Source organism: Puntigrus tetrazona, chromosome 16 (genome assembly GCF_018831695.1).
Source record: "Puntigrus tetrazona isolate hp1 chromosome 16, ASM1883169v1, whole genome shotgun sequence".
Taxonomy (NCBI): domain Eukaryota; kingdom Metazoa; phylum Chordata; class Actinopteri; order Cypriniformes; family Cyprinidae; genus Puntigrus; species Puntigrus tetrazona.
This window is the reverse complement of record NC_056714.1, coordinates 16095974-16121118: the sequence shown is the minus strand read 5'-3', so window position 1 is coordinate 16121118 and position 25145 is coordinate 16095974. Positions and strand designations below refer to the sequence as shown.

At 38.3% G+C, this 25145-nt stretch overlaps 1 protein-coding gene and 3 pseudogenes across 1 annotated transcript in view; 1 reads left to right on the top strand and 3 right to left on the bottom strand.

The window, feature by feature from the left end:
• Positions 1-2539: 2539 nt before the first annotated feature.
• Positions 2540-7920, bottom strand: LOC122359902 (annotated as a pseudogene).
• Positions 7921-9789: 1869 nt separating this feature from the next.
• LOC122361142 lies at positions 9790-12745 on the bottom strand (annotated as a pseudogene).
• A 16-nt stretch (positions 12746-12761) lies between these two features.
• LOC122361141 lies at positions 12762-14838 on the bottom strand (annotated as a pseudogene).
• A 2625-nt stretch (positions 14839-17463) lies between these two features.
• The window catches only part of LOC122360718 (protein Jumonji-like), a 33117-nt gene continuing 25435 nt past the window's right edge, over positions 17464-25145 (top strand). The window contains 1 exon segment of the mRNA XM_043261540.1: positions 17464-18042. Within this exon segment, the coding sequence (XP_043117475.1) occupies positions 17998-18042 (45 nt within the window). The 5' untranslated portion in view covers positions 17464-17997.

Here is a 25145-nt window from a genome sequence, read left to right as displayed (position 1 = left end):
GATGGCTCAAAAGAAAATGATAAATAAAAATCCCATGGATTATCACTATTAATATTATTAAAAAGCCAACGCTGCTTCGTGACAGCAACATATTGTTGTCTGATTCGCAGTAGCGTACCAGAGGCTGATGTCGAAAGGTACTGTAATACTAGTAAGCAAATTATAATCTTTTCAACTAAGCAAATACTATGAGCTGCATACTATATCATTGTTAAGCCTGCTGAATCTATTGTTAGCTGAGCGACGCTTTCGTCTTCCGACATGTTAACGAAAAATATTTAATGCCTCAGCGTGTTAAGCATTAGCTTTGTTGAGAAAGCACTAATGCGATGAAAAGAAAAACTGATACTACAATATATATTTAAACTCTGTTTTACTACTTAAAATGAACATTCTCGCTACTAGTTTGTATGAGCAAGTCTTGAATCAGTTGATGACAAGACTGCATTTTGTCAATGTTATATTAAATACACAGATCCTCTTTAACAAGAAAACACTGAAAGCTACATTGTATGAGCGATTTCATGCCACAAAACTATATTTATAAATATATTTAGCATATTCTATATTATATTCCTACCGTAAATATATCGAGTACAGTACTATGCATTGCTAATAACTTAATTTGAACAAGTTTAAAATAAAATATTCAAAAATATAAATTGCAAATATTTTTTTTGTACCCTCAGATTTCATATATTTAAATATGGCACATACATTGTGCCATTCTAATAAGCCATAGATCAAATGAAAGCTTATTCCTTTTTTTTTTTTTTTTTTTTTTTTTTTAAATAAACGTATTCAGGTTTCAGGGTCCAGAATCAAACATGTGATTATTTAAGGTAAGGGATTTTGAAGCAAGAGGATATCCTACTTTGGAGATCTGCACACTGTGGGAACTGATCTCTGAGTTGAGCTCATAGGAGCTCAGCAAGTCCACCACTGCTTTGTAGATGATGATATTGAGAGTCCTCACACGAACACTGTCCTCTTTACTTCGCTTTGATGGTTTCAGAAAGCTGAGTTGACTGACCGCTGAGGCCTGGATGGGCAAACCGGGAAAAAGTCCAGTAATTGAACCGAATTTAATGCGTAGTCACACTGCTTAGTCGTTAACGTATGCCATATCTAGAGTATACAGTACTGAAAACGACAGTACGTTAAATTAAATAAACACGTGTATTTTAAATATATATTTAGAAGAACTCTTACCTGCGGAGGAGAGTCATACCATTGTTTCTTCCTGTAAAGAACAATATCATATAGCATCACGCAACTTTATAGTCAAAACTGGCGTTACTTAGTTTATTAATTATACAAAACCGTGACTCGCTTCTTTTTGTTCAACATCTTCATCAGTTTATTGCCTCCAGACAGACAGGCTGAGCTATGAATACCAACGTTACTTTCTTTCAACATACCACCCAAGGACAAACTCTGTCTTCCGGCCGGACTGTCATTTTATGGATCACACTGGTTAATGCCGTCGTATATCGACTAATTGTGCAGTCTTTGGAGCAAACAACTCTTCTGACAGCCAGCATGATCACCAGCTTAATATATCTTTACACTCACGCTAGTTTCAGCATCGACTGCATTTGTCTGAGGGCGAAGGCTAAAGCAATTGAAACCAGATCGGGTCGATCGACGATAGGCTACTCTCTCGTGTGCTTTGGGTTTAGAAATTTTTTTTCCTTTTCATTTTCTCCACAAGCAAGCTATGAATTAAATTTATTAGCTACGAGGTGAATCCCAGCATTACAGACATTTATGAAAAAGCTAATATTGATAATTGATACAAAAAAAGACAAAGTTAAAAGATTTGGGTGAGGTAAAGATTTCTTGAGTAATAGTTTTCAACAGGAACTTCAATGTTGATCATTTAAATAATATTTTTACTGATAAAAAAAAATCATCTTCAACAAAAGCATATACAATCAATTTGCACCATCATAGCTCACAGTAGATCTGTCCTTAAAGGTTTGAAACACCATAAATTAAAAAATGTCAAGCCTAAATCACAAATTGTGAAGCACGTTTTCAGTAATATAGTCTGTTTACAAACAATGGTCTGATTCCTCAAGCATTCATATTCACATTTACTTGTCCTCATAGCAACAACATAGTTAACAACTTAATTAAAAAAAAAAAAAGCTGTTTTAGTTTTAACCATGTATAATATATGTAATGACAAATTAAACATAAAATACCAATTTGCTAACATAAAGAATACCCTACTTGTTCAGTCACAACTAATTTATTTAGTAAACCACACATCTGTAATATTTAGTCACGTTTATTCCAAGAGGCAAATACAACTGCAAACTTTAAATAGGACATGGAGGCACTTGTCTTTTTCACATCTGAAATAATTACAGTGTGGTTATATGAAAGCGGGAAAAAAGGGCATGAAAACACCATAAAGTGTCCCTTCCTGTGATACAGCTATGAAACGCTGCCTAATCTGCCAGTTAGTAGTAATAATTAACCAAGTCTTCATTTTCTGTACAGTTCTAATATAAAATGTTAGCGCAGAACTATTTCACTACAGACGTCCCCATATGTATATTACATTTAAAAACAAACAAACAAAAGTTTGACCTCTAATATAAAAGATGGGAAAGTGTTTTTCTTGCAATAAAGATATGTTAAAAAAAAAAAAAACGTCTTAACGTCATCATATGAACTATATACAACAATACAAAAGCGTAGAGTGTAGAGTCTTTTCAGCATTGCTGTAGGTTCCTTTTTTCCAAATATACTAATGCCAAAAAGCAAACCATCTTATAAATGTGTAAATCAAGTATTTTTAAATAAACATTTTGCAATGGTTTACATCCTAGTGTGAACATGCTGCATATAAACATAATTCATCTAACAAACTGTTCAGCCATTTTTACAGAGGCCGTACCTCTGAGATGAAGAGGCCATGTTCCATGTCATTTACTTCCTCTTGTTTAACAGTTACCCTGGGATGTAGAGGTCATGTCCCATTTCTTTTACATCCTCTTGTTTAACAGTTACCCCTGGGATGTAGAGGTCATGTCCCATTTCACTCACTTCCTCTTTTTTAACTGTGACTGGTACCCCTGGAATGAAGAGGTCATGTGTCATTTCATTCATGTCCTCTTTTTTAACAGTTACCTGTGGAACGAGGCCACGTTGTTTTACCTCGCCCAAGACCTTTTTTTAACAGGCCGACTCTGGAATGAAGAGGTTGTGCTTCACCTTGTTCACTTCGATCATTTTGAACCCGAGACGTACACAAACCTTCTTCTTCTGAATTGCTTTTAAACACTTGGTGAGCTTGCTGTTGAAGTGAGCCTTTACGTCAGCCTTGTTTATCCACAAACGAGAAGCCAGCAGTTCAATTTCAGTCTTGGTCACGTATGGCTTTCTGTGGAAGTACTGCGAAAGGAAGTCTTTTCGGTCCTCGAACGACGTCATCTCCATTCCCATTGGTTCTAAGAGGCGAGCTTAACTGGCATTTCTGGGACTTCTACCTTTGGAAGTTTAGAGTTCCTTCTTCTGCTCTTGGGAGTGATTACTTCTCTCTTTGGCTTAGCAATTTCGAGGCTCTCCTGACAGGCCACGTCTGAAGAACTGGCCATCTGAGGAGAATTACATAAATCACCCTCAGGGCGTTCTGTTGTATCTGGATTCAGTTGCCTCTCTCAGCTTCCTTTGCGGCTTTGGGAGCACAAGCGGCACCGTTGCACGTGAATAGAGATTGTCTTGATGTGTCGATTTTTCGGTATACACCCGAAACAATATATGCATTTGTATGCAGGCGTTTTTAGTATTGCATGAATGGTGGGAACGATGTGGTGTTTCGTTTGAAGATGGCTCTCATAGTCCTCAGAGTTCTGGAGTTTTACTTGGCAAAATGGGCAGGCAGTAGGTGTCGTCTTTAGCGCTGTTGCGTATTCTGCCTTGTCCGGATACATTTTTATGTACAGCTTATCTTGAGAGCTGGTGACTAGTGCAAGGTTGAGCTCTCGGTTGTCTAGAAGATCTTTGGGCACGTCTGTGTTCAGATTAAAAGTGTTGAACATTAGGTTCCCCTCGTCATCACAGTCGAGGCTAAACTGCTCTTTAATGTAATGTCGATTTTCCTTGATTTTCAAACTGTGCTCTTTTTATTGGTGTGCTCCATGATCTGCTTGAAAGAGTAGAACATCTGAGGACAGAACAGACACTTCAAGCCATGCAACAAATGCTGGAAAATCCCCTGCTCTGTCAGTAGAATCTTGCACCTCAGGCACTTGACTGTGTGATTGTCGTGTTTCTTCAAAAATGGCGCAAGCACGGCCAACTCATTTGGCACCGAATTTCTGTTTATCGCTCTCTGAACTGTAGGCATGAGACCAGCGGGCACCAACGCTGAATTTGTAGGTTGGCTGATCTGATTTGGTGTAAGTACCATTTGAGCAGGACCGCCGTGAACGGGAACCGTGACTTGAACGGGTGCTAGAGTGTAGGTTGGGACACCGTTGACTTTGTTGCCTGTGGGAATGAGACGCACAGACTGCGAGGCTATGAGGGGAGCTCTGGGAACCGACTGGTTCAGATGAAGACCTTGAGTAACAAGAATTGGTGACCTCACACCCATTTCGCCCGGGAGGTTGACCTGGACGCCAGGTGGAAGAAGAACCTGCTGTGTTGGATGGGTCTGCGGTAGCCTGGGCATGGCCATAGTGATAGGTACTGTCTTAGGAGCGCTTTGCTGCATGTTTGGCAACATCATATTAATGGGCTTCACTACTGGAGAGGTAGGCAGGACTTGCGGCATCCCGCTGGGGGACTGCGGATGCTGTGCGTTCTGAAGAGAGGCAACAGTCGTGCCTGACAGTAAAGCTTGCGTTTGTGGAGACAAAAACATCTGCCCTGCACCAGGAGAGCAAAACAAAGCAGCGGCGCTGCTTGGGCCTGCCAGAAGAACAGTACCGTTTCCATTTGTTTGTGGCATCTGCTGTGGCACATAGTTGGGCCTTGCGAGCAGCGTGACCTGTTGCATTGCTTTCGGCGCAAGGTTCAGCAGATTCTGTAGTCCAGCCATTTGGTTTGTGCAGTCTTTTTCGATTATACACGGCATTATTTGCCAGTGCAGGTCTTTGTGCTTCTCTGAACTCAAAATGTGATAGAGTAAATGTTCAATGGTCTCTGCAGGCAGTTTGCACACTTTGCAGTGATATTTCACTGATGCCCCGTCCCGTATCCGCTGACCGTCAGTCTTTTGCTTACTGTCCGAGCCCAGCCCAAAGTAGCGATCCAGCATCGCAGCATAGTGGTTGACCAAGACGTGTTTCTTCATCACATATAGTAAAGAGTCATGATAGCCACAGGTTGCGCACGTGTATCGGTCATCGGCAGCATCAGCGGAAACTGTAACTGACACGGTTTTCGGTGTGTGAGCCAAAGTGTGGCTAGGGTTGCTGTAAAGAGGTATACGATGGGTTTTTGACGGGAGCATGTGGAAAAACTGGATGTGTTGCTCTGTGACCTTCGGAGCGCTGACAAACGGGCAGTAGGGGCACATTAACAAACAGGCCACATCCAGATCATTCCAGTGACAGCGATGGATGTGACTTCTGAATGTGGGTACTGACCGGCTGGAGTACCAACACAGACTGCAGCACAGAGCTTGGCTCCGGTATGGATGCTGAAGAACAAATGTAATATTGTGATTAATATGGCATAAAATAATAGTGTGCACAGCGTAAAAAAAAATGTATTCCACTCAAAATGAAAAGTTCAACTTAAATTAAATTAAATGTTTTTAAAAAGAGATTTTACAGCGCAACATATGTCGTATACATAATCACCTTTTTTTTCTTTTTGCCAACATGGCCATCAGTGAAATCATCCCATTCCGTGTTGTCAAAACTTGCATCACCAGCATCAAAACATTTGTATGTCTGTTGGAAATAATACAAAAAATAGCATTAGCAGATATAATAGTATTTGTGTATTTTATCACTGACTTGTGAATAAAGGAGACACTAAAAATGAAAATATCGTTTTATTATATAAGACACATTTATTATTGAAATAACATTTGTCATCATCTAAACCTCATTTAAACTAAATGTAAAAAGACTGAAATTAGAATGCACAGTCAAATATGCAATATGAATTGACACTGATAATTAAATAAAAACAACACTGATCTCAGCTGATAATTAAATTAACCAGTTAACATATAGAAATGACATGCTTTCTGGTGACATATTGCTGGACTTCTTCAATCATACTTAAATTCCACCTCTTCCTTATAATCTACTCCAAGATCTGCTTCCATTAAATTAACAACCTTTAAATAGAACTAAATCCCGCCCTAGATTTTTTCCCCACTATAAGTTTCTGATGTATTTCACAATATGGAAGAAAAGAGCTGTCTCCCATTATTTCGCAACTTTTATAGTAGGATAGTTTCAGGTTTTTTTTTTTTTGCCAGTGTGTTCTTTTGCTGTGAAAGTTTTTAAAGTTCTTTAACTACAATAATTTGGTAAAAGTCGCACTAAACTGTAATGCGGTCAAAACTTGATACTGTATACGGCTATCGAATAATCAGCGCCTAAGAACGTCCGTCAGCCAATCAGAATCGAGCATTAAACAGATGCGGGTATAAAAAGAACATAACCTCTCGTTACCTCCAATAAATCTTGACACTGCTGCATCCCGATGTCACACAAAATACTTTTGACGCGTTTCCTCGGACGTCTGAGTTTTGTCAGGTTCTTCACTGGAATCTGATACATTTTGCTGATCCTGTAAATGAAAACTAAAAAAAATAATACGAAATATTAAATAGCCTGTCAAATCTTAACCTGTATCTGACGAGAATCTAAAGGACAATTAAGAGATCTCTAAATGAACATATGACTGGGGCCTATAACATAGTTATAATAAATATAGCTAGTTGTAACTATGTACCTAGCAAGGTCTGTATTGCAAACCATCCTCTGACACATCATATACACTTTTAACCAGCCGTGGATTTTAAGCGGTATAAACGCAGAAAAGACCGACATATGTCATTCATAATCAGAACTGTATTAATGCTTAAACCTGTGTGTGTGTGTGTGTGTGTGTACCTCCAGTACTCTGGCACAGAGCTGCGATTGAGTGGATGGATGTCTGCGTGCGCCCGTTTTCTTCCGGCGTCACTGGAAGGCGCGCAGTACGGAATGAGCTACTTCATCGCGTGAAGCATCCGGGTTGCGTTCAATCCGCCTTCCTCGGTGCGCTGGTGATCGTCTGTTGTTATCCGAACGCGGGATTGCCCACTTTTGATTGTATCTCACTAAAACATCACCCCACTCCTGCTGAAAAACATGGCGTACAGGAAGACGGGAAGTGACGTTTTCTGATTTACATATTGCATAGTGCAGGTCCACCAATGGGAGAAAGGTGGGCTGATCTTGCAAAGTTGATCAAAGTGATGGTCATTGGCTTTTGGAGCTATCCGTGAATCCACGCCTGGGGTCCTCACCTGTGAGTGATGTAGACTCACCTGTGGCACAACAACGCCTTCAGAGGGGCTTTTAGGGGGAGATGGATTGATTGATGGATTGAGTGTGACATGGTGACGAGGAGGCGATAAGAGTGGTGCATGCTGTCTGTTATGATATGGAGAGTATACCTGTTGCTGTTTAGGTGGTCTCTTGCATCACTGCTGATGTCGCCACAGCATTTCAGTTCAATTCAAATCTAATGACTTTATTCAGTGAAGAACATTTATGAGAACATTTATGAGAACACCTAGAACACGTCTGCATTAGGGATGTCTCTAAAGGACACAGAAAGCCATTTTATGGATGGGAGGTCTATCCATTGGTCCCTGTGAATGCAAGGACCTGAATGGACCCCATATCATTACGGTGCCCGCGATATTCCCTGACAGTTTGAGAATTAATTTTTAAAGGCAGAACACTGCAAACTTCATTTCACGCAAACCAACACTCACAAGTCATGAGAAAAGTTTTGTGAATCCTTTCTTGGCCATGTCACTTACTAAATTCCTCGTTTAAACTAAAGAGATAGGTCACCCAGAGGTGATAATTCTATAATGATTAAACCCTTATGTCATTCCGGACTTGTGTGAACTTCTTCATTCTGGAGCATGCATTTTAAGACGTGTCTCAATGCTTTTCTTTGTCCTAGCAATGGAAGTCAATTGTAACCAAAACCGTTTCCTGAAAATGTCTTAATCTACATAAAATCATTCAGGTTTGGAACAGCATGAAGGTGAGTAAGTATTGAGATTTTATTCATCCCGTTAGTTCACTAGCCTTGTTAGCTTTATTTCACAAGTGTTGTTCTGTCAATATAAAACTAGTGAGAAGAACAGCCGAATGGATAAACACAGCACTGCTGTGCGCAACGTGATTGTGTCTGTGTAGAAGATGCAACTTTTCCACAACTTATATTGATTTTATTTTTCGTGGACAACATTGGCAAAGAGTGTATGAGATGCATGTGAGGACTGTCTCTGACAGCCAGCATCAACCTGTAGCTGTCAACACCTGGGAAGGCTCCGGCTGCTCCTGGACGAAGTGCTGGTGAGGCCAGCAGAGGGAGCTCATCCGGCCGTCTGTGTGAGTGCCAGTGATGATAATGCTACAGTATATACCGTAAAAAATACAGTGTTGAGATGTTTACTACATTTTTAAAGCATATTTAATTTATCGTATGCATGGTTTATTTAATGCTATGAACTAAAATATATATTTTTTCTACACAGGCCTGGAGGCGGAGCACCAGATCCCAGCCTTCACTCATAAACAGGTAACATCCGTTATTGTATCCAGTTATTATATGCATATTTTATTTAGTTGGTGCACATGTAACTAACATTTTATGCACATTCTGTGTTTCTGTTGTTGTTTTTAGGTGTCCAGCACAAATGTTAAGAACAAAGAACATAAATCTCATACAACAAAAAAGCATTCGTATTAAAAATACTGATCAAGTTCATTATACTAATTTTATGTTTTGAATGTGGCCATGGTTCATATTCAAATGCATTTCACCTCTATATATTCTGAAAATGTTTTCCTTAATTGAAATAAGCTAAACAGTTCTTGAAAAGACTAAAATAATTTAAAAGGAATTTATTTAGAATTTTAATTGCATAGAGTCAACAGAAATCATGTGTAACTTTTTCTGTTATTTTATGGATTTGTTTCTTACAAAAACCCAATGCTATATATTTAAAAACACTACTTTATACATTAATAGCCATTAACTGTAAGAGATTCACTAATGTTAGTTTAACACATTTAATCAACACTTGGTTATGTTTATACCACAAATGCATGCCACAAAGTATCTGAGCAGAGTTTGCATTTATTTAAACGTAAAATTACAAAAGTAAAGATATTGTCATCAGTCACCCACTTTCACTCATTCCAAACTTTGATGATTTTCTTTCACTGTGGAGAGTAAAGAAATATTTCTCGAGACATACAACTGAATTCATTAGTCACCATCAACATCAACTACTAACATTTTCCAAAATTCCTTAATTTTTTCAAAAGAAAATCATTCGGGTTTGGAATGAATTAAAAGGGGCTGAGTGAATTAAAAAAAATTTTTATTTTAAACACTTTTTTAAAGGCTTTTCAGAGTATATTTTTATGCTGGACAATACGAAAATTCCTCAACATGCAGAATCCACAGTAATTTTAAAAAGTGATCACGATACTGCCATGTGAGTAATTACATATAGAGTAATTTATAAATTGTAGTGTACAGTTTAAAGCGGGTATGTATTTTCATTTTATTTTACAAAACAACAACAATTCCATCTTCCTCCATTGCCCCTGGGGCAACAGTAAATGGCGACTCAGATCTACGTACACGTGTTTAGAATATCATGTGTACTGGAGCTTCCCTGTCTGATGACCGGATTACAGCCGAAATGCTGCTGGGAGGTCCGATGCCTGTGAAGAGCGGCGCTATGGTCAGTGTGAGCTGTATGAGCGAGACAAGGCTGAGAGTGATAGGACGCAGCCGAAATGAGTGAGTTGGGCCATCTGGCAGAAACTTGAGGCCTGTAGGAAGTATTAACGTAAAGCTGAGAAGAATGAGAGGGTGCTGAAGACCCCTGATGTCGGGACAGGTGTTTGATGGGGCTCTCGACAACCACGTCTGCATCCTCTTCGCTCTCAGAGCCATTACCTAAACCATAAGCTTTCATTATCATAGGTAGCCCTGGATAGCTTATGGAGTGCGCACTATCAAAATAGTGTCCCGAACTTGAGGAACTGCAGCTTTTTCGCCTTATGTTGTTATGCTGGTTTGCAGGTTTCACCGTGATGATGAGGTTGTGGCTGTTGGCGATCATCATGTCGGTTACCTGATCCAAAGACTTCCGCAAAACATCAATACCATTCACTTCCAGGACCTGGTCATTAATGGCCAGCAGTCCCGCAAGCAGCCAGTCCTCCAGGAACTATGCGGGAGATGAAAATGCCCGGAACCTTTTCCAGACCGTACGGAGTAACCCTGACAGTGGTACCATCGCGAATGTAAAACCCCAGAGGTCTGTCTGAGCCCTGGTGATACAGACGCACTCTTCTGTGGCATTCTGGTATGACGTCCACATCGATGATGGACGAAACGGGCCGGAAGTTCTGTGGCATGCTGATCTGGAATGGGGTTTTTCTCTGGCTGACAGGTTTCTTTCGTTTTGTTGCATCTTCAACACCTATGATAGCCTGGTCAGCTTCCTCTGTAAAACAGTGTGGGAAGAAAGTTGAATTAAGCCTTTTTGTTTTGCAGTTCTGAAATTATGAAATCATTTTTTTAACTTAAATTTTAGTGTCATCACCTTTAGCTCTGATGTTGTCTGTAGAAGAGACTTTCAACTTGAATTAATGAATGGAACTGCTAAAAATTTTAGCTTGTTAAAAAATAAATACAGATGAATGTAATAATTTTAACAAATTAATTAATGTCCTGATGGAGTAAACAAATTCTCCACTAAATGTATATATTTCTAACTCTGATTATTTCTTTCTTTTTAGATTAATTTATTAATTCTTTATTTTTATTTCTGTTTTTTCTTACATTATTTTCAGAATTACGCTCACATTACTGTGGCACTTTAAGAACTCACATGATCTAGGACGGAAAGCAACAAGATAATCTACAGTATCTGACAAACAAACACACCACAAGGGAATACGAAGCAATTATACTCAAGTACATGATTTCTAACTAGATAAATTCCTTTTCTTCATTTTCCTCTGCTTTACGTAGATCAAACGGAAAGCTAAAAATGCCTTGATTAAATGTGTCTGAATTCAGAAAGAAGTCTTGTTTTATTAGCAGAAGAATTTATATCCATGTAATATATCTGAAAAATAATGCACTTTGGTACATACAAACATTATAATACTTAAGTTGCCTAAAAAGAGTACATAAACGTGTGTGGGGCAAAGAGTATATTTAATAGAAAACTAGAGATACTGTATTCATTGATTTCCCTTCTCCTTATACCTTGAAGCTGAATGAAGATACGCGCAGTAAAGACTGTGTGGAGGTCACAGCTTTTAGAAGTTGTCATCATTATTGATGGGCAGCAGCTCTCCTTGGACATCAGCATAGCCGATAAGGACATCCATTTGCCATAGGTGATGTAAACGCACAATGAGCCTTTGAAAGTCTTTATACCTGCCAGGCTCAGAGCGGTCCAGGGAAAACCTCCTGAATTCTGCACCATACTAGAAAGAGAAGTGAAATTGTATGAAAATGATTTCAAAACACAATCTCAATAACACTTGTATGTTCTACCGGACAAGATCAGTGAACGACCTAGGGCTGCATTCAAAGAACAGAAACAATGGACATATTTTAGAAGCGACCCGTTTCTGGATATTGTGTAGGTTTTGATTGTTTAAGTTATTGTTTACAAAGGTATTTCCTTTCGGTCTAATAATAATTAAGCGCCAAGATAACCACTGGGAACGCATGAAAGACACAGGAAATCTGCGAATGAATTTTAAATCTGGAAGAAGAATATGTAATTCCAAAAAGATTCAATAAAGTCTCGTAAAGGAAACGCATACCGCCAAAAACAAAGATAATGTGAGGTAATATACTGAATAAGACACATGCTACGGATCTGTTGCCAGAATAAAAAGTACAGACGTCAACTTACTTTACTTTTTACCTCGAGGACCGAACAGCAACGCAGAGACTGAGACTTTCTGAGCGCCCGGTTCATGTTGTCCGATGAGCGGTCAGCGAGCCACTGACCGCCAGCCACTCGGGTTTGGTTTGGTTCGGCTCAGCGTGACAAAACAGCGTTACGTGTTCTCATCACACGATGAATGGCTTGTTAAGAGACAGGACAGCACGGAAACTACACTTCCCAGGCGCTAGTGTACTTCTGCAGTACATAGTATCGGCGGATCAATTAGATAAACACGCAATGATTTATTTGTGAGACAGCTGACAAAATTAGTGAAGAATGAATAGATAAACAAACAGAAAAATACACACACACACACACACACACACTATATGAACAAAGGGACAGGAAGAGAGAGAGTGGATATAAAAATGTATATTCTAAGACGTAATTATTTTATTTTTAATTATTTTATCTTAGGTAATCATAACAGTCTGCAAATACATAACTACATTAAAGCAACAAACAAATAATAATTTACCTAAAATCCATGTAATAGCATGTGTGCAGTATAAAGTATGAAAAGACACCCATACTTCCTTTAGCTTTTAATCTAATCTTTTTTTTTTTTTTTTTTTTTTTTTAATGGTTGGGAATGTGAGAGATTTTGTTGGACAGAAAAAAAAAACATGTATTTATACTGTGCCGTTCAATCTAACAAATCCTTTAATATTCTTTAGACACCTGAATTAACATAAAACATTTAAAAGATGCCTCGCATGCACAAATCACAAAACATAATAAAACGAATCTATTAAATCTATTAGTATTTTCTGTGTTTTGATGGTTAAAAACAAAAGAGGAACAGATGGCTCTGTGCTCTGGCTCTATGCCTTGACTTCATCAGGAAGCTGGCCTCCAGTTACTGCGGCCAAGGCATTGGTCACCATCCTCTCCACCATTATCTGTGTGGTCTCTATAGTGTGGGTTCCTAAATGAGGCAGGACGATGACATTTGGGAAGGACAGCAGGGGATGATTCCTGTTTACAACCATAAACAGGAGCATAAAATTTATACAACAACTGCGACAAAAATTTGACTATCCTCCTTCTAGTAACGTAAGGAAGTCTGTTAAATAAAAAAAAAACATGCCAAGCAAAACAAACCTGGGAAGTGGTTCGGGATATGTGACATCTAAAGCAGCAGCTCGTATTATTTTCGCCTTGAGAGCGTCCACTAAAGCATCTTGGTCCACTACCAAGCCTATAACAAGGAAAGTAGTTCTCAAACAGGGCTACTTTTGTTTAATTGGATTTATTTGCTCCAGCCTTATTACATTACCTCTGCTAATGTTGATAAAGATGCTATTGGGTTTCATCATGGCAAACTCTTTGGCACCGATCAGTTTGTGCGTCTGAGGGGACAGATTGACCACCACCATGACGAAGTCTGACCTCTCCAACAGCTCCTTCAAGCTTGTACAATATGTGGCCCCAACTGCTCTCTCTCCTCACTCTCAGGCCTAAACAAATAAGATGCTATGAAATTAAATTTAAGCATTACATTTAGCCAATTTGACTGACCTTTTGACCAGGTTTTTATATATATATTTTAAAGCAATGTCTAATGACGTCTTGCAGAAAAATACACAGAAAACTGAGTTTATGTATTACTTAAGCTGTTTATTGACAGTGTGAATATTTCAAAGTCCAACAGATTCACCTTCGATTCCTATTGTGGTAAAGGATTTTCATCTCAAAACCTTGAGCTCTCTGGGCTATTTTGTATCCTATTCTACCCATGCCAATTATGCCCAGGGTGCCTCCAGAAACATCAGTGCCCAGAGAGGACTCTGGGAAATCATCAGACTCTCTGGACTTGGAAAAAATGTGTCCTGCAGTGAAAAAAGACCTCCGCAATGGGTTCAAGTGAATAATGTAATAAACCAGGATGTAGTAAAGAAAGGAAACCGCATCTCTCACCTTCAACAATCTTCTTGCAGATGCCAACATCAAACTCATGCCAATATCTGCAGTAGCATTATCCACCACATGAGGTGTGTTGGAAACTTTGACTCCAAAGCTATTGATCAGGGGAATGTCAAGGTGGTCTACTCCTACCCCACCATTGACCACAGCTTTGAGGTTGGGCAAAGACTGTAGCAGGTTTTGGTCAACCTTTAATGTTTTACCCCAAACAAACACTGCCTGGATTTTGTCAGCCGAGTGTCCTTTGCTCTGTACAAACCTCTCATATGGGACTATAGTGAAGTGTTTCTCGATAAACGGTGCAAAACACTCGTAGATGCCTCCTGGCGCTCCAAGTGTGGTAGCTAATATATACGGTTTCTCCATAACCTGTGAGAACATTAGCCCGTGATAGCATACATTAGCAATACCTATATAAACAAAGTAACAGCCTAACGCAAAAAGTCTTTAAACTTTATATGAGATATCTTTCTCTCTCACCACTTGTGTCGCAGTCGATCGCAGGCTGAATGTTCGCTCGATAAGTCTGCTTGTCATTTACAACATGGTATTTTATTTTCCAGACGTGGTTAATCAAGCACCGATTAAGGCCAAAGGTGGCTTCCTGCGAATATTTAACCGTTTAGCTTAACCCCAAAAAATCAGACGGCTGTCCGAAAACAGAAGTCTGCTTAAAACTGTTTCCAAATCGTCTGTTGTCACGTTTCATTATCGGAGAATGTGATAGTTTCTTACTCGATAACCAGAAGAGGGCGTTAGAAGCTCATGAATTGCATTAGCTGCCCGTTCCTCCATTTCTGTCACAAGATTGAGTACATATGTAGTTGTTTGATGGACATGTGCTTCGTGTTTTGTACTTGTACAAGATATTATTTCCAGATCTGACCTTTTATGAATTGAGTGATTTCCTTTGATCACTTTATAACAACACTATAACAATCACACTGCGGTGATGAACCAATCGAGTGAACAGTGAATTTGCTAAAAACAACAACAACAAAATTAGTTAAAAAATTAAGGCCATGAATTAAATGGTGGAGGCTTCGACGATTTGGAGGGACATTGCATTAATTCAATAACTGTTATGGCTGTTAATGGCGGCATCAGAGCTTCCATCTGTTTGGAAATTCACGTGTAGGGATTCAGCATCAGAAATAAACAACCATATAATTCAATATACTGAAACTCTAGCTTTTCATGTTTTCACTATAAAGGACACTAAATGCGTTTATGAGCTATGAGGTATTGTTTTTACAAACAAAGTGAGTCATAATTTGTTTATTTTCTGAACATTTCAGCATTGGCTACTCTAATACAACGATGCCCGGTGGGTCCATGATAAACTCCCCAAGTCCATCTGCTACAGCTGAAGGTATGCCACAATAACCATATCTGAGTGATTATTCACCACACACACATTGTATATGGCCAACCTATTAGTTATCGATGACAGTAGATAAATAATCAAAAGAAACTAGACAGTTATAATACCTTGTTATATACATGCATTAATTTAACATCTGACCAACTCTTCAAGTTGGGGATCTAAGGAAGATCAGTCTCTACCAGCCTGAATGGTGTCCTGTCTTTGTATGAAAACTACTTCCTTGAAAGTTTGCTTGGTTTGGCAATCAACCAAAAATCTTTTCTGTTCTGCTGAGCACTTCTCTTCAAAGTCTAGTGCTTCACAATTAGCCTACATCTCTGACTCTGCCCCAGGGACAGGCATGTTTTAAAGTGATGAATTGATTCTCCTGCCAGCAGGGTGGCCCATTATTAGTGGTGAATTACAGCATTCATAGTCCACTTAAAACCCTGTTTTTTTTAGAACAAAATGGTAGAATGAATTCTAATGTATCCTAAATCCTCTCACTTAAAAGTCCAGATGTATGACATTTTAAAAAATAAAATCATAATTTGGTACAGTGGTTTAATTATTTACGTCCCAAAAACTATTACCAACTTCTTTCAGTTTGCTCTTCCTGTCTCTGGCATTTTACAACTCCAGCTAAAATCTCTGGCTTAATGAAATGGGCACTTGTGCTGTGATATGCCCCTGATACTTCTTGAGGTTATTTTTAACGCTGTTCCAATTAAAGAGGCCTATCTGCCCTCAGGCTCAGGCTGAATGATAGCGTTCCTGGTAGAAAGACAAAGACCAGACTTCAGCAGATCTTTAGCTTCACAATCACAGGAATATCCCATCTTGCATTTTTTCCAGCCAAAATGAAAAAAAAAAAAGAATTCTAGAACCCCCAAAAAGTAATGGCAACAACAGTAATATATATCTGAAGCCTATACATTTTTAAGCATTATAGAGATGACACAATCAACCAGCCAACCAATAAATAAATATTTACATTCTCTTATATTCTCTCTAATGCTAATATATATTTCTTTCTCAGTTTTCTGTTGAGGCAAATTATTGGTTCTTCTATGATGAATTGCTTGTGATTGTCCTCGTTTGTAAATTGCCTTTGCTAATGTATAAATGAATCAATGTAAATTTAAATGAACTTGTTAACTGAATATGGTGCATTTCTTTTTTTTGGCAGCAACCCTGTTGTCTGATTTAAGGGAATGACACTCAGAGCATTTCACACTGTAATGGGGAAAAATACCCCATCAGTTTCATCCCCATATACTGGGATTGCTGATCAGGGTGTTTATTTTTAGAAATAATCCTGGATTATCACAGAGAGGGGTTTGCTATAATCCTTAAAGACTCCTTGATTTCGCCAACATTGGCATAGTACAATGCATTTAGGGCCGTGGTTTCCAAAACTAGCAACTTTTATGATTGTATTTAAAGCTGGGGATAACCTATATATATAGGTTTAAATGCGAATTGTGTGTTTCTGTATGTTTGCTATTCACACCGATTCTATCAGTTAGAAAAAAAAAAAGATAACACCAAACCTTCAATCTGATATTAGCATTTTGAGTCTTGGTCAAGATGCATACAAGTGATTTTATTTCTCATTTCTTGCAAACTGGTGACAGTGTTCTGAAGCCATTTAAAGCTTCGTGGCAATTCTAATAACATGCAAAAAAACTCCTAAAGCGTTCACGAACTCAATGCATACACACTGAACTTAAGGGATAAAAAAAGCACTTTATTGTTCAGGCTTTTCCACTCATCTTTCTTACTGCACCTTCTTACAGTCAAGGCTAATTATTATTGGCAGCTCAGTCAAAAATATCTGTAATTCATGCGGCTGAAATACGTTAAAAGCACCGATTCGTGCGGCGTTTCGCGACACGCTTTTCAAATGTACCGCTGAACGAGCCGACGGTGAGTGATAGGACGGAGCTTCCTATGAAAGACGCCACTAGGTCGCGGTAACATCGGTGCCATTGAGTTCACACAATATGAGGGAGCACAGCGGCAGCCAAAACCCAACTCTAGATTTTTCAAATTGGTGCGTTTGACTGTTTTGCACCCGCATAATGTAACAATAAACGACACATTACAAGCTACGAGACTGGAAGCCAGGAGCTGGCTTTTATTTTGACTGCAAGAATGTGGTGCGAGAGCTCTGACAATACGCCGTTTAGCTTTCAAATGGAAGATTGGCTACTCCGGCTCATTTCGGTGGATATGTTGCCGTTGTTTTTTTTACACAGACCCTTTCTAATCGCCATGGATCTTCGGATTTGGATTCTTTTACCTCTGTGGTGTACTGAGCTGTAAAGAGAAGACGGGCTACGCCGATCGACCGGGATACGACGTTCTCTGCCTACCTCGACATTTTGCTACCAGGGATTTAAATAATCACGTGCTACAACAACGGAAAGATTTTTTTTTTAACAATCAGAATTGATGTGGCCGTCTAACCTTTAATGAATTCAATCTGGAGGGCAAAATGAGTAGGGAAAGGCCGAAGAGAAATATCATTCAAAAGAAATTTGTAAGTGCAAATTTGACGTTTAATCCGTTGCGTGACCATGAATTCAGTGGCAGCTGCCTCTTAATTTGCATTAATCACATCGCCGTTGTCCCCCGTTTTAAGTTATCGTCAGGTTAGTGACAGAATTAGGTCAGATGTTATAAACGACCAGTCCACGGACCATCTTCTGTTTGAATTAGAGGTTAAGGGCAGGCTGGCCGATCCGTATCTTGCTGTTGACCCAAATAATGCATCGGGCTTTTGAAGTGTACCTTGTTACGGTTCGCATTTCCGGTGTCTGTGACATGTTACTATGTTGATTTCCACTGTCAGCTTTGTCATGTATTAGCTCCAGTCGACGTAGACGACCGTCTCGCGACACTGTAGCGTGGTCAGTGTGTGTGTGTGTGTGTGTGTGTGTGTGTGTGTTTGCGGTCGTCATTCTGTGAGTGTGTGTGTAGGTTGGTTTTTCAATGTCACGATAACTTAGCTTGTCAAATCGTGGGTAGATGCTTATATTGTGGTTAAGGCTGATTTAGTTTACAGCCTATCTCTGACCTACTGGTTAGATGCCGTACGCAGACTGACCTCTTTAATATATATATATATATATATATATATATAGACCCTCCTACTCTCCTTCTGTCACATTATCAGATGTGTTTGTTATAGTCTAATTAAGTAATCGAGTCACAGGTGATCAAACTCATCTCCCAGTGAGGTATTAGGGCTATTTTTCATGTTTGGCCCATTAACCCTATCTAATGCGTAATCCTAATCATTATCACCCAGACCAAAGCTATTATAGTTCAAAAAGGCTAGTTGAAATAAATGTTAACTGAAATAAAATGCTTGTATACTATAAATAAATAGGCATTAAGATATTATAAATAAAATACAGGCTTATTTTTAGCTACCTGCAACATTTAACATCTTAACGTTATGTACTAAAAGTGTAATAAAACATAGGACGATATAGTCAGAGGACAAATGACAAAAACTATGACAAATATACAAATAAATAAAATATAATGATGATAATAATAATAATTAAAAAACAAACAAATAAATAAAAGCAACACATTTTTAAAACATGAATAAAAAACACTATAATACGTTAATGACAGTAAAATAACTGTTAATCAAAAATTTTATAAATTTTGTTGTAGTAAAATGTTTGGTTACATATGCATCGCAATTTAATCTGTGATTGTTATATTTATTTCAAACTATTCAAATTTATTATTGTTTTATTTGTGTTTTTAAGAATAATTGACTTGAAGACCTATTACTTAAACGTGCATCAACACCGACAGTTGTCAACCTTTTACCTCCAAGGCCTTTTTTTGTCCTCAACAATTTTTGAAGGACCTCCTCTGTATAAAACACTTATGACAGTTTATTAATTTGTATGAATTTTTTAGGTGTAGCAGTTGCATAAAAACGAGAACACGTCATCTACCCGGGTTTTTTTAGTGTGTGTTGGAACAGTCGGAAACAAGTAGGTAACTTGGTTCTTTAAAGAAAAACAGCCGTTGAGGGGGTGAATTAAAATAAGCCATTTTTATTTTAGTTTGTAAATACCTTAAATCACCTTGAGGTCCCCTTGGAAGTTTGCTGCTGCCCCCTAGTGGACCCCAGACCCCTTGTGGAGAGCTACTTATCTACGTCCCTCTGAATACAACCTTATCTAGGAAACATTATAATCCATCTTGAGCGTAAGAAAACAAGCTCCAGTGGGAAACGTCGACATACATTTCTATAATTTAAAATCACATTCCAACGGTAAAGAAAGAAAGATATGAAATAACAGCCATGGTCTGCCGTTCTTTGAGGGTTGCCATTTCATTCAGTTGCCATCTGATGTCTTTGTTTACATTGACTCTCTGATGTTTAATTGCCACATGGCTCGAAGTACAAGCACTGAACATCGAGTACGGTTGAAGAAGGCTGGGAATGATCATTCTTCTTTGTATGGCGCTCTCTGCCCATGGCTTTAGCATTGCCTATAATTCATTGCGATCCTGTGGATCAAATACAGCTGTCGCTTAGCTGTTTAGATATGTCACACTCATAACACTTCACGCCGGAATCAATCACAGTTCAATGCGAAGGTAATTTCATGAATAAACATGAAAAACGCAAGGCTATGAACATAAATAGCATGTCGTGCATATTGTGACTCTGAGAATGTTTTGCATTCTTTCTTCTTTCTCGCCAAACCGGATATGGTTGGTTATTAAATCTACGCAGGGATCAAGAGATTCTGATTAGGGCTGCATGATTCAGCAGCGGTTGATATGTCACTTTCCATTGTAAACCGGCCTGTATTTACACAGAGACTTCTCTCATGCAGTTCCCATTATGCCGTTTGATCTCATTCTTTCTGTTTAAGAATATTACACAATGTCATTCAGGATTAGGCGAGGTTACGGAACGCATTATTACTAAGGATTATTGTAACATTATTGAAGTGTGGTGTAAATGAACGGGCCATGAAATGAAGAAGGCTGCAAGAAATCGCGTTTCACGCTTTCGCATAGCGCCGTATGTGAAAACAAATCTATTTAATGTGACAACATCAGAGCAGAAATTGGCAGATATATATCGCTCCGTGTTTACAGTGAGCACAGGCCTGCCGCACATGCCAGAGATGGCCATCTAAACTGGAAGCTCTCGTGTCCCACACATTTTCTTTGGCCTCAGCAGTCAGAGATATTTGATATATGTTTAGCTCCTTTAGACTCATCCTTGGCATCGGTTCGCTTCACACAGTAACAGAGAAATGAAGCCCATGCTACACTGACCCAGTTTAGGTAGTGCTACATTTACAAACACTAGAAAGACTATTTCATTCAAAGTGTTTGCTTTAAACGTTTTTCTAGAATACGTTGACTGTTATTGCAGATCTTGACTAACTGGTTTAGTGGGGAGGCTTGAACGATAAGAAGCTGGGCTGTTAACTGTACCACATAATGGATATGATAATCTATTTCATTATTGTTTTAGAGTTTTAGTTCTCATCTCTTGAAATGACAGAGACATAATGGACCTTTAATTTAATCACAATCTGTTTGTGGATTTTGGTCAGCGTTTGTATGATGTATGATTGCTAATGTGGTTTTAAATATAGGGCCCGAGGAAATACTTGGTCACACTTTGTATTACAGTGTTCATTTTACTGTGTATTTACGTAAGTAATGAATAATACTAATGGACTACATGTACTGGCTCTGTAATTATTTCGTAGAACTGACTGTTATTATATTAATTATAGTAACATGCTTATGAGACTCGGGCACTGTAAAATTAATTGTTTAAATGAGGTCATATTGGTGTTATAACACAGTAACAACAGAATTGACATGGCGTTGGATGTCATTAATTCATCCTATTGATCTAATTTTTACTTAATTTGAGGAACCATTTTGATATATTTTTTAAAAATATTCTTTTGTTTAGCAAGTTTGCAAGAGATTGTTCAAAAGCGACATAAAATACATTTATAACATTACAGAAAAATTCAAATATATGCTTTTCAAGTATCACTGTTTACTGAAAAATATTACGCAGCGTAACTGTTTTCAACATTGAACATAATAAATGTTTCACGATCACTGGATCAGTATAACAGAAATATTTCTGAAGGATTTAAATTAATAATATGAACCAAAAAAGTCATATTTTGCATGGATATATTTGTAGCAGTAACCAAAAATACATTGCATGGGTGAAAATTGATGCCAAAAATCATTGGAATATTGATTAATGATAATTTTTTATAATAATTATGTATATATAAAATATTCCAGTTGTCAGTTAACTTGAAATTTCAAGCTGATTAAACTTAAAAAAAAAGAAGAGCAATTTTTTTAGGGTGTAAATTTTTGTAATGTTCACACTGATAAATCACTGGATCATTTTAATCTGTGATGAGTTGACAAATAAGCAAAGGAAGATGATTAATATCACATGTGCCATCTACTACTGTACAGCCTCATTGCATTTTATCTGCGTAATGAAATTTTGTGGCTGTGTTACAACTCTCAAATAAAACAAAGGATGATGTAAAAACTGCAGGCAGCTTGTAATGGCTGCTTCATCCCTCCGTCTCAGACGTGTCCAGCTGTGCACTAATTGATGCAGTCATCCCAAACTCCAAGGAGACATATTGTATCAGAATGGGTCGCTAAATTGGGTATAGTTATTGCTGTGGTGTTATTGTCAAGAGATGTTTTTATCAAGAAATGTGTCTGGCTTTTTAATTTGTTGTAAAGATAATACCCTTAGATGGCATAGCGGTTTGATGTATTTAAAAACTTCCTTAAAACTTGGATAAGCAAATATTGCTGCATTTAGTGTATTGGCGTATTATAGCTAAAGGGATTCTGTTTGTCTGCAGCTTAGCTTGAAAGTAATAGCTTTATGTTCTCGAAGGAAAGAAACATGGGCGAAAATCAGCGTCTTTTGTCATACTACTACCTCATACTGCTTCACGCGTTGTATTAGATCACTCAGTTTTAAATTTGCTTTAATTGTTGTTTAATGCTCATGTGTATGGAAACGGAGGGAGGAAGGTGCACGTAGTAAAGCGGCCAGGTTTGCCACTGGCATTCTCCTGTTGTCATGGCAGGAGAAGGGATTGTCACTGGGTGGGTCTGTGCTTCCTTGGCTCCGTCTGCAGCAATCTGTCTTCACAGCTAGGTGAATGTGTAGAGAGCGCTGTCACTGGAAACAAAGTGTCCTTGATAAGTAAACCTATAGGATGCAGCGCTAGGAACGGGCTTGTGGGAACTCCCCTGAGCATTCAATCCTTTGTGTTTATGTAGTCAGCGAGGATTGTGTGCCACAGCGCTGAACCTGGGAATGCCAAAACATTTATTTGCAATGCAAGCATGAAGATCAGCAGCTCTGTTGTTGGGGATGATTTATAATGTGCTGTTAATTTCAAAATCAAACAGCGTTCTGAGGAAATGCGTGCCGTTTGCAATTTGTAACACTGCGCAGGTTATACTAGATTTTCCCGAAATGTCTAGTTTTTTAAAGTCTTCTTTCTTTTGCACCCGTATTGAAATTCTGTCTGATAATGATAAGTTGGAAATCGTTTTCATGTTGTGTCCAATAACTGAGAGGGAAAAAGTATCCACACGCAAATAAAACATTTTTAGGGAAAAAAAGCAGCAAGTGCAAAATATTTTGGATTCAACACTTTATTAGAACCAAACCGTTAGGAATGGCAGAATTTTTTTACATCTGTACTGCACTGTAAAAATGACTTTTCAGAGTTGTAAATAAAGATTACGGGAATATGTTTTACTAGAAACCACTTCAATATGTCATGGTAAATGTCAGGTTTTTTGTAATTATATGTGAAGCTTGCTAGCAATATTTGAGAAAAAATCTTTCTCGTCTTTAAAAAAATCTTTAAAAACTGCAGTATTTTTTTTTTTTTTTTTGTGCTGTACATTTAGGCAGTATTATGTCCAGAATGACAAACAATAGAATAGATCATTTCAAATATGATTATTAATAAATATTAATAATATAAAGATTTTTGCTCACAACCATATACACATAGCAACCCACAGCAACATGCGCGTTTTAAAACGAAAGGGCTTTGAAAGTGTCAGACCATTGCAATAATCTGTTATTATTTTTTCAAGTTAGTGCTAGATGATGGAAGAATTTACCATTTAAAATACGCAGAAACAAATATGCAATATTGATGATATCCAATATCTTGTAAAAACACAGATACATGTTTACAGTTTCCCATAGTCTCTCTCAATATATTTTCTCTCTCAATATATTCTCCACTTTTTGGGGAGTAGTTGATTTTCTTCATGAATGCAGTGGATATTTGACACCAAGGGAAGTTGAATGCCTTATTTGAAAAGCTTATGCCAGTCATCATTTACAATCGATTGCCTGCTTGTACCGTGCTGATAGGCCTCTTTTAACATCAGGTTGTTGGCCCTGGGTAAATAATAGATCCGTTTTTTCTTTCATGCCAGCTTGCTTTTGTTAACATTAGTAGTTAGTCAGCTCTGTGTGTGTGTGAGTGGCCAGTGACTGGTCTGAGACAGATGGGTAGCAAGGTCAGATTTGATATGTTGGCAGGCTGGCCCACAGCCCGTCTGCTCCTGCTGCCCTGTTTGAATTTGATCTGTGTGAAGCAGCTTTTGCAGACCCAACTAACATTGGCGAGCTCCGTCTCAATCAGGCACTGTGCAAAACTTCAGGTAAAGACGCAAGCTTTCCCAATCATTTTCCTCATTCGAGCTGTTGAAATCCATAAGGGAGCAATTTACTCATTAAACCCATCATGTTGAATAAAAGCCATTTGACAAGTTATCTGTATGCAAATCAAACCCACACACTAAATTAAACAAGCTTCAGTCTGCAGCCTATTATTCTTCCATTATTGCTCTGACTTTGTCCTCTGTTATTTGGTTTTGGCTCTTTGTTGCTGTTCTGATGCCTTACTTGATCTTTGGATTATAGACTCCCAACGTAAACATGTAAAAAGTCCTCTTAATTCAACCGATGTATGCCGCTAGCGTGAAAGGTCTGCATTGTGCCTATGTTGACAGACTTATCCTCATGACTTCAGACACAATACACCTTTATCAATAATTGACAGGGTTGCTGGCAGCGTAATAAAAACCAGCGCGTGGTTTAGAGACACGTGTGGTGAGAGATGCTGGTGTAATTGTAAGAGCTGCTCGGAGCTACATGCGCAAATAGCAGACTGATGTGGTTAAAAGGAAGATGCATATGAGGCCCTTATCATAGAGGAACTGATTATGACAGTTAAATGAGAAACATGACTGTTTAATTGATTTAGAGATACCGGGCTCATGTGCTCGCTGTGATTATTGTGTTGATATGAGATCTCGCCTTATGGGGAAATTTCTACTGTACATTTATTTATTGGCCTAAACGGGCTTGTTTAGTGAAAATAAAAGAGTTACTTTGTTGCTTTTCTTTTGTGAAGCGCATCAGGCCCTCTTGATCAAATAACAGACCAGGATATCCTAGAACCATTCACTTAACTGTCAATTTTCAAGCATCAAGCAAGCAAATTGCATTTGGAATTGGCAGCGGACCTTGTGCTGGCATAA